The 14,636-nt window shown below is 37.3% G+C and overlaps 1 protein-coding gene across 3 annotated transcripts in view; it reads right to left on the bottom strand.

Annotated features, from left to right (window-relative positions):
* Positions 1–833: 833 nt before the first annotated feature.
* The window catches only part of ADPRM (ADP-ribose/CDP-alcohol diphosphatase, manganese dependent), a 15,251-nt gene continuing 1,448 nt past the window's right edge, over positions 834–14,636 (bottom strand). The window contains exons 2-4 of one of the 3 annotated variants that reach the window (XM_077165995.1): positions 7,877–8,502; positions 6,858–6,974; positions 834–1,548 (exon numbers count right to left, since the gene is read on the bottom strand). In XM_077165995.1, the coding sequence (XP_077022110.1) occupies positions 1,238–1,548; positions 6,858–6,974; positions 7,877–8,477 (1,029 nt within the window). In that variant the 5' untranslated portion in view covers positions 8,478–8,502 and the 3' untranslated portion in view covers positions 834–1,237. The remainder of the gene's footprint in view (positions 1,549–6,857; positions 6,975–7,876; positions 8,503–14,636) is intronic. The other 2 variants (XM_077165993.1, XM_077165994.1) reach the window with 2 other exon arrangements.

Here is a 14,636-nt window from a genome sequence, read left to right as displayed (position 1 = left end):
CTGTATTCCCATAGCCCTTTCTTTGTGTGGATGTCTGTCTTTCACTTGTGGTAAGGTTCATGAATGCAAGGAACATGTTATATTCATCTGTTGTAGAATGAATAATGGCCCCCAAACACATTCAGGTCCTAATATCCGGACCTTGTAAATGTCACCATATATGGCAGAATGGACCTTGTAGATGTGATTAAGGATCCTGAAATAAGATTACCTTGGATTATATGAGTGGACCTTAAATGTAATGATAAGAGGGAGGCAGAGGGAAACTTGACTACAGAGACAAAACAGAAGGTGACTGGGGACAAAGCAGAGCTTTGAAGATGGAGAAAGAGTCCATGAGAAAAGAAATGCAAGAAATTCTCTAGATGCTGGAAAGAGCAAAGAAAGAGATACTCCCCTGTAGTGTGGCATTGCTGACACCTTACTTTTGACCCAGTGAAATTAATTTTGAACTTTTAACCTAGAGAACGCTAAGAGAATAAATGCCACTAAATTTGTGGTAATTTGTTACAGCAGCAACAAGAAATAAATACACCCTCTGGATCATCAGAGTGCTTAGCTACCCCACAGGCACACGGGTTGACAAGTATTTCTCATTTTAGGCTTCAAATCAGATTTTCTCTACACCCAAACAGTCCCCATTTGCTATCTAGTAGGTGTTCCTGCAAATAAGACTTAGCATATATGACATGCTTAAACATCCCCCATTTTTTTGTAAAAAGAGTGAAGGGAAAATGCATTTATCTGCTGCACCTTTATTCAGCACTAGCTGGTGGCCCAGAGGGGGAGGTTAACACACATAGGACTTGGGTCCTGCTTTGGTTAGAATCACAAGAGGAGCAGGGTGAACAGAAAACATTTACCTGAGCTTATTTTATTTAATTTTTATTATGAATTTTAAATTACATAGGGAAGACATGGACATACTTGTACAAAATCAAACATTTCAGGTAAGGCTAAGTAAAGTTTCTTTTGAGAACTATATCCTCCCTCCACCTTCGTCTCCTCCTTGGTTTATTTTGTTCCTAACTTTTAGCAACAGATATATTATCTAAAAAGTGACATTTCAGAGTATCTTATGAACAAATTGCACACTAAAGCCATAAATACATACAAGCAAAATACTTAACAATGGGACTGAGCATTTTGGGTCTTATTTTGGTTTTTGCTTTCCGGGGTGGTGGCAAAAACAAAGCTAAAGTCATTCTGTTTCTACAAAGGCAAACAATAAATCAGACTAAAAATGGAAAGATATTTCTTTCTTGTAATTCATAATTCTGTCTGGAACTCTTCCTCTCCCTTTCAGGATCATTTTATCAGGATAGACATGAACTGTGCCAAAAGCTTGGCTATCAGGAGCTGTTTCAATAACCCCTTCCAAATTGACATGGTGTACCCCCAAAGGGTCCTCGGAGTACCCACCATCATGAGTGTGACCAGCAAAGAAACCCACCACACATTTGTGAGACCAAATGATAGCAAGGACGTCTTTGTAATTCCAGGCGAGGCACACACTGTCAGAAGACTCTGGGTAAATGGGAAGATGACCTGATAAAGAAAACAAGAGTTATGAACCAATTAAGAAATAGCTCTTACATCAAGTAAATGGCTAAAAACTAGTACTCAAGGAAAAAAAAAAAAGCACGTCACTACCTCATTATTTAAATGGATTGAGATCAGCGAGAATCCAGATACATGAAGAACTATGTAATCTACAACTATGTCTCTGGAGCACAGAAAAAGAGCTAGCTACTTCCCACCTAAGAGGTAAAGAGGAAGCCGCAGAGACAGAAACCCTGAGATCTCTGTGGCCTACAGTCTCCAGATGCATAAGCAATTAGGAAGCTTGAGGGCTTCCTGTATAATTCAGTCTGCAAGGCCACCCAGAAATCAGGCAGATGCCAAGTTGAAATCCAATCTCACTGATTTCCTTAAACATGGATGTTATCTACGCAGAAAGATATAATCCTAAAGAAAAGAATGGTTTAGATATGGGGCCACAGATTTTGTGCCATTTATAATCAATGCCTTAGAACCGATTCATGCAACTCTACAATTGTTTTTCTTCATAACACCCCATGAGACAGAGGTAACCATAGCCACTTTACAGATGAGAAAACAGAATTAAAAGGGGGAATATTTATACTGGGTCAGTCCCAAAGTGAATATGTGGAAGCAGAGCCAGGATGCCCAGACATCTACGAGACCCCACCAGGTATCAGGCCACTGTCTTCATTCTGAACAACTACAGGTACAACAGCCCAATGATCTCTGCTTCTTCACATTGAGTCACTTTCTTATTTTCTCTGTTCATTTTTATTCTGAAATTTAAACATGTTTCTGGTTAAGGCCTATTAGACTATAAGTAAAGAAAAAGTGAGGGAAGTAAACAGACCACTAAAGCAGGAAAGGAGTCAGAATAACTTATGTGTACACATATGCTCACAACCACCCTTCAAGCTGTAAGGACTCACAGAGCACAGTGATGTTCCAGTTCCCAGACACCATCACGGGCTCATCGATTCAGTCCCTTCAGTATCTGACACATCAGTTGCTCCTTCCTCCTTGGAACACTCGGCTTATAGGACATCACACCCTTCCTAGTTTTCCTTCAACCTCAACAATAACTAATTCTCAGTCTCCTTTGCTTGTTCCTCCTCATTTCCCCATTGTCGTATCAGAAGTGCCTGAATTCTTGCATCGTGGATGACTTCTATTGGCATACCTCCACACTGGGGATTTGCATAACTTTCAATTTCATCTATGTTCATTCAGCTTCCAAATTCGTATCTCTAGTCCAAACCTCTATACTGTCTACTTACCATCTACCATGCCTAAAGGGCATCTGATCGAATAGGCATCTGAAACTGAATATACATGTATCCAAACCTGAACTCAGTCTACAAAAACTCCCTCCTCCTGTAGTGTTCTCCATTTCAGGGAATGACAATTCTATCCTTCTAAATGAATAGCTAAAATACAAAAAGTAAACCAAATGACCTCTGATTAGCCAAAATAAAAGTTAAAAAGCAAACAAAAACAATAACAAAAGAAAGTTTAAATTAAACAGTTTAAACTTTATTATAAGAAAATCCCAGGTATTCAATTAAAGGTTTGCTTATCTAGCTTCTAAGCTTACAGTAAATATGAGAGAAATTTAAGAGACTGCTATAATAGATAAGACTGGTAAAAAAAAAAAAAACAGAATTATTTGGGATAGAATGGGAAAGGGGAATAGGATAAAAAAATAGATTCTAATCTCAGTTCTGTCAGTAGGTATGATTTTAGCTATGTAATTTAATCTTTAAAATAAAGGAGTTTGAATGAAGGCAGTTCTCTAGTGGGTCTATAAATAACAAATAATATTACCATATTGAAGATGAACAAGATTGAAAGGAGTTGTATAGACCTATGTGTACCACTGATCAACACTAGAAATATAAATTAGTTCTTGCAAGAATGACTTCGAAGGTATGATTTGTGTACCAAGAGTGTTTAAGTCCAGGGTACAGGGGAAAAACTGCTATTGCATGCTATGGGCTATGTTTAAAAGGAAAACATTAGCCCTACCACAGCAATAGCAGAGGTAAATAATGGGGGGAGAGACAAGAGTTAAGAGGAAGTTTAGATTTCCTATTTGGTGAGGGTGTGTTTATTGGTTATCTTTCTCTTGGGAACACTGACCAAGAAGTAGATTGGTGAATAATGGGATACCTATGATTGAATAATGTGCTGCTACAAAAAGGAACAAAGTCATGAGGCATGCAACGATGTAAATGAACATGTGGGACATTTCCTGAGGCAAAATAAGCCAAAAACAAAAGAATGATTATTGTATGGTCTCCTTTAGAAAATGCTTATAAGAAAACAGAGGCCTAGACTGTAAGCTCTTACAGAAGATACATTTACTCTGGAGTGGTAATTATTATTTCTGGATTTGAGAGGCTGTTATATATATATATATATATAAATGTCTGTGTGTGTATGTATGTGTGTGTATATAAAAATATATAAATAAAACGTGTGTGTATGTATGTGTATATATATATATATACACACACAACCTGGTATTTAGAGATAAGAACGAAGCCAATCAGGTTGGGGTTAAAGTAATTCAGAACACAGGCGTAAGGAAGACATTGTCCATATTTTAAAACCACATATACTCTTTGAGACCAAAGGAAGAAAGGCTTATTTGATCTGGAACTTAAATTTTCTGTAGCTCATTATCTAACTCAACCTATCCGTACAGCTTATTTGAACAAGTGAAACACAGGGAGCACAGAATAAGAAAGAGGGCCTTTAAACCTGTATAGCTTAATGTAGTGCCTACCAAGGATGAGCTCGGCCCTGGCACTGTGGGATCAATGATTCCATCCTGACCAGAAGGGGGAAAAGAAGTATAACTAATAAAGTATCAGTGGCAGAGAGAGTTCAAATAGAGTTGACAGTCTACTCTGGAGGTTGCTCTTACACAAACTGCAGTTAGACACTGCTACCTATCATAACTTGCCAAGCCCCAACCAAAAAAATTCCAGCCAATTCTAAAGAATACCTATGGCAATATATAAGATTCTACATAGGTTCTATGTACTAGAGAAACTTTCCAAAAACTTACAACTTCCAGATAGGTCCGTGGACCAGGTAAGTCCTGAAACCTAGAACGCCTACCCTCTCCAGAATATTAGATAGTTCCATCTCCCTACCCCATATTACTGACAGCCCCTTCCGACATGAAAAAGTTAGAATGGCCATGACCCAAATACTCCTCAAGAGAGGGATAGAAAGATCAAAGGTGATAGTGGAGTTATGCAGAGAAGATAGGATTTAACCAATGAATATAACTGCTGGATCATTAAATTGCTATACTTTTAGTCTCCAGTATCTTAGAGCAGCTAGAAGTAAAAACCTAAAATTGTGGAATTGTAACCCATGCCAAACTCTGAAATAAGTTCGATAACTAACTGTGGTGCTATGCTTTGAAATTTATTGCTTTTTTGTATATATGTTATTTTTCACAAAAAAGAAAAAAAATTCAATTGTGATGTTAAAAAAATATTCCTTCTAGCCTCCTATATTCTGGAGCAGCTAGAAGGGAAAATCTGAGAGGATCATATGGTAGCCCATGACAAACTCTGGGATCTGTCCTATAACTACTTGTTGAAGAGTGCTTTGAAAACTATTGCTTTTTTCTTTCTTTGCTGTATATATATATGTTATATTATAAAAACATAGTTAAAAATTTTTAAAAAGTTAAAAATAAAAATAAAGGCGTTTGACTAAATAATCTCTAGGTCACTTTTAGTTCCAATATTCTCTAAAGTAACAAGTACAGCCTAGCAGTGGAAAACTAAAGAGCAGATGTAAGTAAAGAGCATCTCAGTTTTGAGACCACTTATTATAAAGCCACATACTGTCACAGGCATGCCAATAATCCCTGAGGGCACCTTATATTTTCCAAGCCTTAAATCAAGACTTTTGCATTCCGATGGCAGCAGAAACACTCCTACTCTATCTATGTGCTTTTTTTTTTTGTATGGGCAGGCACCAGGACTCGAACCTGGGTCTCCAGCACAGCAGGCGAGAACTCTACCTGCTGAGCCACTGTGACCTGCCCTATGCGCTTTTTTTTTTTTCACATGGGCAGGCACCGGTAATCAAACCTGGGTCTCAGGCATGGCAGGCAGGAACTCTGCCTGCTGAGCCACCATGGCCGGCCCTCTATCTATGTGCTTTTACCAGTGGAAAATTACTAAGTACAAATTATATTTATACATAGAAATATAATTTTATATTAATATCAGCCATCTGAATAGCATTATCATTTTCAAATAGTTCATATCCATAATTTCATTTGATGCAATACTGAGGAACACTGCGGTGTGTAGGTTAGATATTTGCCCAGGGTCACATAGCTCATAAAAACAAGAGCCAAAATGGTATCTGGTCCTTCCGACTCCCAGTCCAGTCTCCTCATGCATCAGCCCATGTCAATTCTAAAACAAGGGCTCTGATCTCAGCCTCCAACCCATGACCAAATCCAAACACAGTTTTTCATGTGTGTGAGTACGCAAAACATGGAAACATGAGTGTGCAAGGTCATATTTGAAGCACCTTCAGATTCCTATAATCTGATGCCAGTGGATCTGTCAAAAAGTCATTCTCAATGAAAAAACACAAATTCAAAGTCCTTGTAACCCTGAGGTAGACATTAGATCTACTACAGACCTGACAGCACCCACTGGCAGCTGAGTCTGTTATACTCACCCCAGTTTTAGCAGCCTGGCTTTCTGAGGCAGTAGGGGCCACTGTGGGGTGGCCACTTCTCTGGAAGGCAGGTCTTCTGAAGCTGAGATTTGGTGGGGTCTGAACTAAATTTCTCATTTTAAAATTACTATATAGGGGGTGCAAGGGTAGTTCAGTGGTAGACTCGCCTGCCATGTGAGAGACTGGGTTCGAAACCCAGCCCTGTGCACTTTAAGCAAGCAAACAAACAAAAAACCCCAACAAAAATTGAACAAATGGTGCTGCAATAACAGGATTTTCCATACGGCATATAAAAAAAAATTACTATATAAATTGATCCTATCTGGGAAAATCCTACCTTGAAACCTAAAAAGCCAACTTACAAATTCTCATATATGATAAGATGCTTTCGCTATTTTAGAATTCTTTTCTCATTCAACCTTAAATGTTAATCTTATAGTCATGATCTTTCTCAATAAAAAATTTTAAACTAAGCATCCATTTAATAGAAAAGGGATATCAGTATGAATTACTGTTCATATGCTTTAAAACCTAACTGTTCCCACTCCCTAAAATGCCAGTGCAATCATGTAAACAATGTAAATACTTACTCACAATCACCACCTTTTCTTGGTTCGTGTCAGAGTAGGTAAGAACATTATTCAACCAGGTCAGCTGTTCTTGGCTGAATCCTCCATTAAACTGGACAAACTGGGGCTCAGAAAGCCCTGAAATGAATTCAGAAAGTCAGACCTATCAAATGTCATTTTTTTCCTCATGTAGACATTCAAATTTAGCTAAAATGGGGACACTAGTACTTTCCTTTAGGAATATTTGATCGGCATTAAAATGAAAAACCGTAAGAATTTAGAATATATAAACCGTACTGTATCTTAATCCTAGTCTTGATGCTTTTCCGATTGCTTCACTGGCTTTCCATTACATTTAAAATAAAATACAACCTCCTTGCTATGTTCAACAGAGCATTACATATTGTGGCTCCTGATTACTCTCCAGAGTGATCTTGTACTCCAGTGGCCCTTTTCTCTGTTCTTCAAAAACGCCAAAATCTCATTCTGCTTGGGACCTTTGCATTTGTTTTTCCTTATCTGAAATACTTACCCTCAGTACTTCCTAAGAATGATCCTTTTTGTCTTTCAGGTCCCAGATTAAGTTTTTCTCCTTAAAGAAGATTCCTCTGAGTACCTAATCTAAAACAAAAATCCCTAGTCTTTTCTATTAATGACCCTGCTTTATTTTCCTGGTAGCACTTATCTCGATGAAAGTAACTTTATTTCTGTTTCATTTCTCTGTCCTGCTCACCTACTTCTCTTGTTCCCTCCACTCTGTTCAGAAAAAAAAGGGATATTGTAAGTATTTTTTTACAGCTCTGAATAGCCAGCCCTAGAAAAAGCACACGGCACAGACTAGGCATTCAAATATCTGCTAAATAAATGAATCCTGAATCAAATGCAATCAATCCATGGGACATCAGGCTTGTGAGAAATCCTGACCCTGAACGACAGCAACAATATACTTTTACCTTAATTGTCCATCTTCCTGCTGAATAAAAGTAGCTGGAGAATTTAAAGATAATGTTTTAGATTCTCAGCTCAAAGGAATAATTCACCTTGAGGACTATTCAATTCCGTATTTGGATTATGCTCCTTCAGTATCTTCATACACTGCTGGTATTTTGTAGAAGACTGATCCACACCTAAGACACTCAAATCATAAGCATCAAGTAAAATGAAGCGGAATTTAGGGAATGGTACAAAATGATAGGCATAATAATTCTCTGAAGGCATGGTCTCAGGATGGTGTACAATCTGGTCTTGTAGAAACTTTGTGTTAAGTTTGGAGTTTGTTAAATAGTCTCTGCTGAAGTTATAAAATTCATGATTTCCCCATGTATGATGAACTGGGATTTTAAGCATTTTGAATGTGCTCATAATAAGTTCTAGTGACTTTTCCGATGCTTTATACTGAGCATTGTATCCATCGATGATATCGCCAAGCTGAAGTACACAGCAGAGTGGCCTACTTTCTTTATTCCAGTCTTCAATGGCACCCTGTAAGTGAAGAAGACTATGTCTGTAGTATCTCCGTCTGTTTCCTTGGAAATTATAGCCATCTTCTAAATCCGCATATTGAATATCTGCTATTACTCCAAAGGAGAATAGAAGTTCTGAACTCTCATTTAGGGATCCATGATTGGGCTTATCATCCATAACCTCCAAACAAGTTTCCTATAAACTAAATAAAATGTAAAAAAGATAACTAGGTTATAAACAACTAATTTTTCTAACTGAAGAAAATACTAAAATGTATATTAAATGTAACAGTTTAATTCACTAGGCAGAGCTTGGCATAGAGAGAAACACAGGGGGCTTTAGAGTCAGATTTTTTTAGGTCCAAATTACCAAGTCTTTGAAACACTTCAGTTTTCTTATCTTAAAATAGATGAGAACTTTTATCCTTTAGGAGAGTAACAATTTACAAAAGGGTATGATCATCCTAATAATAAAGTCAAATTCAAATCTAGAGTAATTTCTAATTTTTAAGAAATATGCACTAGTTTTACACAACACACAAACACATACCCCTTCATTCATGAGCACCAAAATAGTTCTATTGAAACTTCAAGATTCACTTGACAGTTGTATATTACACTCACTCATTGTACCTTATACATCAGATTCTCATTAGGGGTTATTAAGTGTTAGGCTGAATCTTTTCTCTTTGCTGGTGGGTAGGTGACCTGAAATAAGTCTCTCATAATCTCTTTTTTTTTTAACATGGGCAGGCAGCAGGAATCGAACCCGGGTCCTCTGGCATGGCAGGCAAGCATAGGAGAGGGATAATTTTAAACCAAAATTATCTAACAGAAAAATTAATTATGATACTAATGTAACTATTATTAATTCTAGGAGCAGTGGTTCTTGATTTTTCAACAAATTTTCTAATTCTTACCAGTTTCTTTTTAATTTTTTTTTTTTTTTTTAACATGGGCAAGCACCGGGAATCAAACCCAGGTCTCTGATGTGGCATGCAACAGTTCTGCCACTGAGCCACCATTGCACCACCCCCAGTTTTCTTTTTAATTGAATATTAACTCTCCTGCCTCCACAACTCTGGAAGGAAATATCTTTTTACACATGACTTCTGCCCTGCATGGGTAGTCAAGAAGAGCAAAGTCAGATCTAAAAAAAAAAGTATTATTTTATTAGGTTGTTTATAATCTAAATTTATAATGATCTCTTAAAAGAGCCAAGTACGGGCAGGCCACGGTGGCTCAGAAGGCAAGAATGCTTGCCTGCCATGCCAGAGGACCCAGGTTCGTTTCCCAGTGCCTGCACACGTAAAAAAAAAAAAAGACCCAAGTACACTAAGGAATAAAATAAAATCAAAGGCTAAGATCCTAAACCATCAACTAATTTTTTATAAAGACTACACTAATAAATTGTTGCTGTGTGTCTGACTTTATAATTAAAACCTAGTTGTTTCTAAAAATTCACTGGGAATTTCTAAAAATTATTCTCCGGATCCTGGTTTCCAGTCATTTGCCCAATATATCTACACAGATCCTATCTAATTTTCTACAGACATGTGAAATCCTAATTTCAAGAGCTCTTCTATCAGAGACAGAGGCAAATACCCCAAACCAGCAATAAGGCTCCAATTTCAATTTGACCTGAGAAATAGGGACCTCTTTGCATTCTAAAACAGTAATCACTAATGACAAACTTTCTATCTGGTCCACTCTGTTATGAGTTTCTGCTTTTCATTCCACCTTAATCTTATGGGTATAACTAGCCCTAAAACAGGTAAAACAGCACCAGAAAAGAGAGAGAAATCCTGAAACATGGCTTAGAATTCTCATGTTACTATTTTTTTTTTTTATTTGTTCATCCCTTCCTTCAGTCCCCATCTGAAAACTCCAGCAGAGTAAGCATGTATGAGGGGTGGTATAAATAAGAGTTGATCTGTTCTGCAAGGTGAAGAGCTCGGTGACAATTACAAGAGACAGAAAATCCCTAGTTCTACAGTTCCATATACAGACTAATTGGAGAATCAGACTAGAAAAATAATTTGACAAGTATATTACATTAAATATTATCACCAAAGCTTAAGGGGAATGCATTCTCCCTGTAGACAAATAAGCATGTTTGCTTTTACCTCTAAGTAAGGTTAAAGGCTATATCACCAAGGACTACTCAGAGCCCATAAGGTGAAAATTTGTACTGTGAATCTCCCAGAAGTCACAGGTTCCAATTAATTTGATCTTCTCTCCAATAGATGGCTGCTGTTTATTTATGAAACATAACCACTTACAAACATTCTTACCATATGCTCATTCCATTCTTGTTATATAATCAATAACTCACAATATCATCACATAGATGTATATTCATCATCATGATCATTTCTTAGAACATTTGCATCAATTCAGAAAAAGAAATAAAAAGAAAACAGAAAAAAATTCATACATACCATACCCCTTACCCCTCCTTTTCACTGATCACCAGCATTTCAATCTACTCAATTTATTTTAACATTTGTTCCCCCTATTATTTATTTTTAATCCATCTGTTTTACTTGTCTGTCGATAAGGTAGATAAAAAGGGCATCAGACACAAGGTTTTCACAACCACACGGTCACACTGCAAAAGCTACATCATTATACAATCATCTTCAAGAAACATGACTACTGGATCACTGCTCTACATTTTCAGGCAGTTCGCTTCAGCCTCTCTGTCACGCCTTAACTAAAAAGGTGATATCTAGTTAATGCATACAAATAACCTCCAGGATAACCTCTCAACTCTGCTTGGAATCTCTCAGCCATTGACACTTTATTTTGTCTCATTTTGTTCTTCCCCCTTTTGGTTGAGAAGGTTTTCTCAATTCCTTGATTCTGAGTCCCAACTCATTCTACAATTTCTGTCCCATGTTGCCAGGAAGGTCCACACTCCTGGGACTCATCTCCCATGTACAGAGGGGGAGGGCAGTCAGTGAGTTTACTTGTGGTGTTGACTGAGAGAGAGAGGTCACATCTGAGCAACAGAAGAGGTTCTCTTGGGGGTGACTCTTAGGCTTAATTTACACTTTGCCGGGTTAAGTTTCTTATGAACAAACTCCAAGACTGGGGGCTCAGCCTATTGCTTTGGTTGTCCCCACTGCTTGTGAGAATATCAAGAATCCTCCACTTGGGGAAGCTGAACTTCCCCCCTTTCTCACCATTCCCCCAAGGGGGCTCTGCAAATACTTTTTTATTCACTGTTTAAATCTGTCTGGGATTTACTGGGGCATCACTCAGGACAAACCTACAAAATCTCATGCCCTACTCAAGGTTCCAAGTATTATGGTGTTCAATTAAGCTGTCCACATAAGTTATATTAGGAAACGCACTAGTCAAAATAAAAATTTTGTATCAAATAAACATTTTTTGCTTTAGTCTCACACATAAGTTTCAAAATATTAATTACCATCTATTTTCAGCACCCTGCAGTAACGACATTCCTTTGTCTTCCTCATGCAAAAACATTTTTTAATTTGCAAACATTTAGTCACTATCATTATACACTCTAGGCATTCCTAGACTATACCATCTCAGTCTTTATTGTATCTTTCCTTCTGATTTCATTTGTACCCCCAGGCCTCCTCCCTCTATACATCCTCACATTCAGCTTCATTCAGTGTTCTAACATTATTGTATTATAGTTAGTATTGTATTATAGTATTGTGCTAGCCGTTTCTGAATTTTTACAATCAGTCCTGTTGTACAATCTGTATCCCTTCCACTCCAATTACCCAGTACCTACCCTATTTCTATCTCCTGATGGTCTCTGTTATCAACTGAAATTCTCCAAGTTCATTCACTAATGTCAGTTCATATTAGTGAGACCATACAGTATTTGTCCTTTTGTTTCTGGCTAATCTCGCTCAGCATAATGTCCTGAAGGTGATGACTGTTCTTTTTGCCTACCCAACATTCATTTCCCATTGTTTTGGTAATACCACCCTAATTTCTCTTAAGCCATCTTCCTATTTCCTCATTCTCAGTCCATTTGGTATGACCTCCAACCTCTGGCTGAGGAAGTGATAAAGTGAACAAAAGATCTCTGACAGGCCTACAACAGCCAATTTCCCTCTCGTTATAGTAAAGAGTAGACATATAACCCAAGATGGGTCAATAAGCATCAGCCTTGCGACTTCTGCTGGAACAACTAGCAAAACTACTGAACTTCTTTTTGCCATGCTGATAACTAAGACTAGAGCTGATGGGAAACAGTTAACTGAGAATAAACCTAACACAGAAGAAAGCTAATCTGAATGATGGAACAAAGTAGATTCCTGGAAAAAGTCAAATACCTGGGCCCACCTGTTCCTGCTTGAACTACCCTTAGAATTCAGTTTTATCAGCCAATAAATTCTCCTTTGAACTTAAAGCCAAACGGAATTGGTTTTCTGTCATATGCTACCAAAAGTCCCATCTTCCACTGGGACACAGTTGAGGTTAGGGAAAATCAGGGCTACGCTAAGATTTGACAACATTTTAAAAAAAGACAAGCACTGTGGAGAGAACCACCAAGAGCCACACACAGCTATGTGTTCTGGGGTAGAAAGAGATACAAAATGCTGAACACATACCACTTTTAAAAAATAAGCATAAGGAGAGGGGACATACAATTTTATTAAATAAATGATTGTGAAAAACAGAAACCTACATTCAAACTGTGATCTGTTAAGGGAAGGATCGGAGGCAAGAAGAGAGGACATGGCCATGTTCATGGAAAGAAAACCAGGATTAGAAGTAAGGCAGAATGAGAAGATCCAAGTTATGTGGGAACTGATTCTCCTGGCTACGTCAAGTCTTTTTTTTTTTTTAAATGGTTCAGGGAGATGCCAGAGAGCTCAGAGACTAGTCTTGGACAGAGACCGATCAAAGTTAAAGCCATCTCTGGTGGGTAAACTTAAAATGAATACACATTCTAATGCTGTAGAACTCTTTCAAAATACTACCCCCTTTCCTATGAAAACTAAAAACTGGGAAAGCAAAGGATAAATAATAATTGTTGAAGCTAGTAATGTACATAAGGTTTCTCTCTAGTTTTATGCTTGCTTCAATATATCCATAAAATAAAGTTAAAAAAGAAAAAAGAAAAAAAAAACCACCCCTAAGGAGAAAAAGTCTGGGAGAATTAGAGCAGGTATTTACTTTAGAAAAAAAAGGAAAATAGGAAGTTTTTAATGAACTTAGTTTTGTAAGATTCAACTTAGTTATAACACAGAACAAACTATTTTGTAAACCACAAAGCACTATAAGCATGTTAAGAAAAACATCTTTTAATTATATATCTGCAAATATGTCTGTCTAGTGAGCCTCCAGATAACTGAAACCACTGCAACTTTTTAGAGAACAGAATAATGGAGCAAATTTTACAAGATTTTCTCTCAAAACTACAAAAAGTCATGGTGCTGGCTTAACAACCAGCATTTTGCGAAAACAATTTAGGCATAAGTGATTTTTAAGAATAAAATATCGAGGGATGTTTAATTGCTGAAAACTTTCTGCAAGATGATACTACTAATAAAATTCTGTAATACTCAGGACTGGCAGAAGTTTCCTTGCAGAAAATCCTCAAGCATCTATAATGAACTTGTGAAGGAGAACAGCACTATACTGAAAAGCATGTTTCCTTCACACTGTTGTGTGAAGCAAAAGAAAAAAAAAAGAAAGTCTGGACATTAGTAAGAACAGACTTTATTAAAAGGAGACTAATGCGACAGGGAAACAGGATTATTGCAATACAGAGAGACTCAGAAATATCTCAGAGAAGGGGTGGGCACGCAAAACTTTTATATACAGAGTCCATGGGATAGGTGGTTATGGAAAGACTAAGAGGGGTGCTAAAAACTTATGGCAGGGAGGTGTCTTCACACTTAGAAAAATGGTGAAATCTTACAATAACAGGAAAGTGGAGGAACTCCAGGTGGAAATGTTTGTGGCTAGGTATGGGGGAGAGGGGGTTAGTTTAGGCCTGAGATAGAGCAAAGAAGTTACAGTACAGAGTTTACATAAAGTTTAAGGCCTAGCTATTCTAGTCAAACCAGCCTAAAGTTAAGTCAATCACAAAGTATAATCAAACATTACTTAGTATTCTCCATGCTCTGTTTCTTTCAAGTATCTACATGTTTGTTTTTTTTAAATTCTTATTTGGTGATCTTGTGGCTTAATAATAGTAATAAAAGTGATAGGTTTACACTAGATGCTCATGAGTCCATGAAATCAGGCTCAGAGGCAGTATTAGTAATTCATTCAAAACAGTTATTAAATGCCTACTTTGACAAAGAATTGTTCTAGAAACTAGAATTTTATTTGGTAT

This window comes from Tamandua tetradactyla, chromosome 6 (assembly GCF_023851605.1).
Source record: "Tamandua tetradactyla isolate mTamTet1 chromosome 6, mTamTet1.pri, whole genome shotgun sequence".
NCBI lineage: Eukaryota > Metazoa > Chordata > Mammalia > Pilosa > Myrmecophagidae > Tamandua > Tamandua tetradactyla.
The sequence above is the reverse complement of the archived record's forward strand: the minus strand, read 5'-3'. Positions and strand labels throughout refer to the sequence as shown.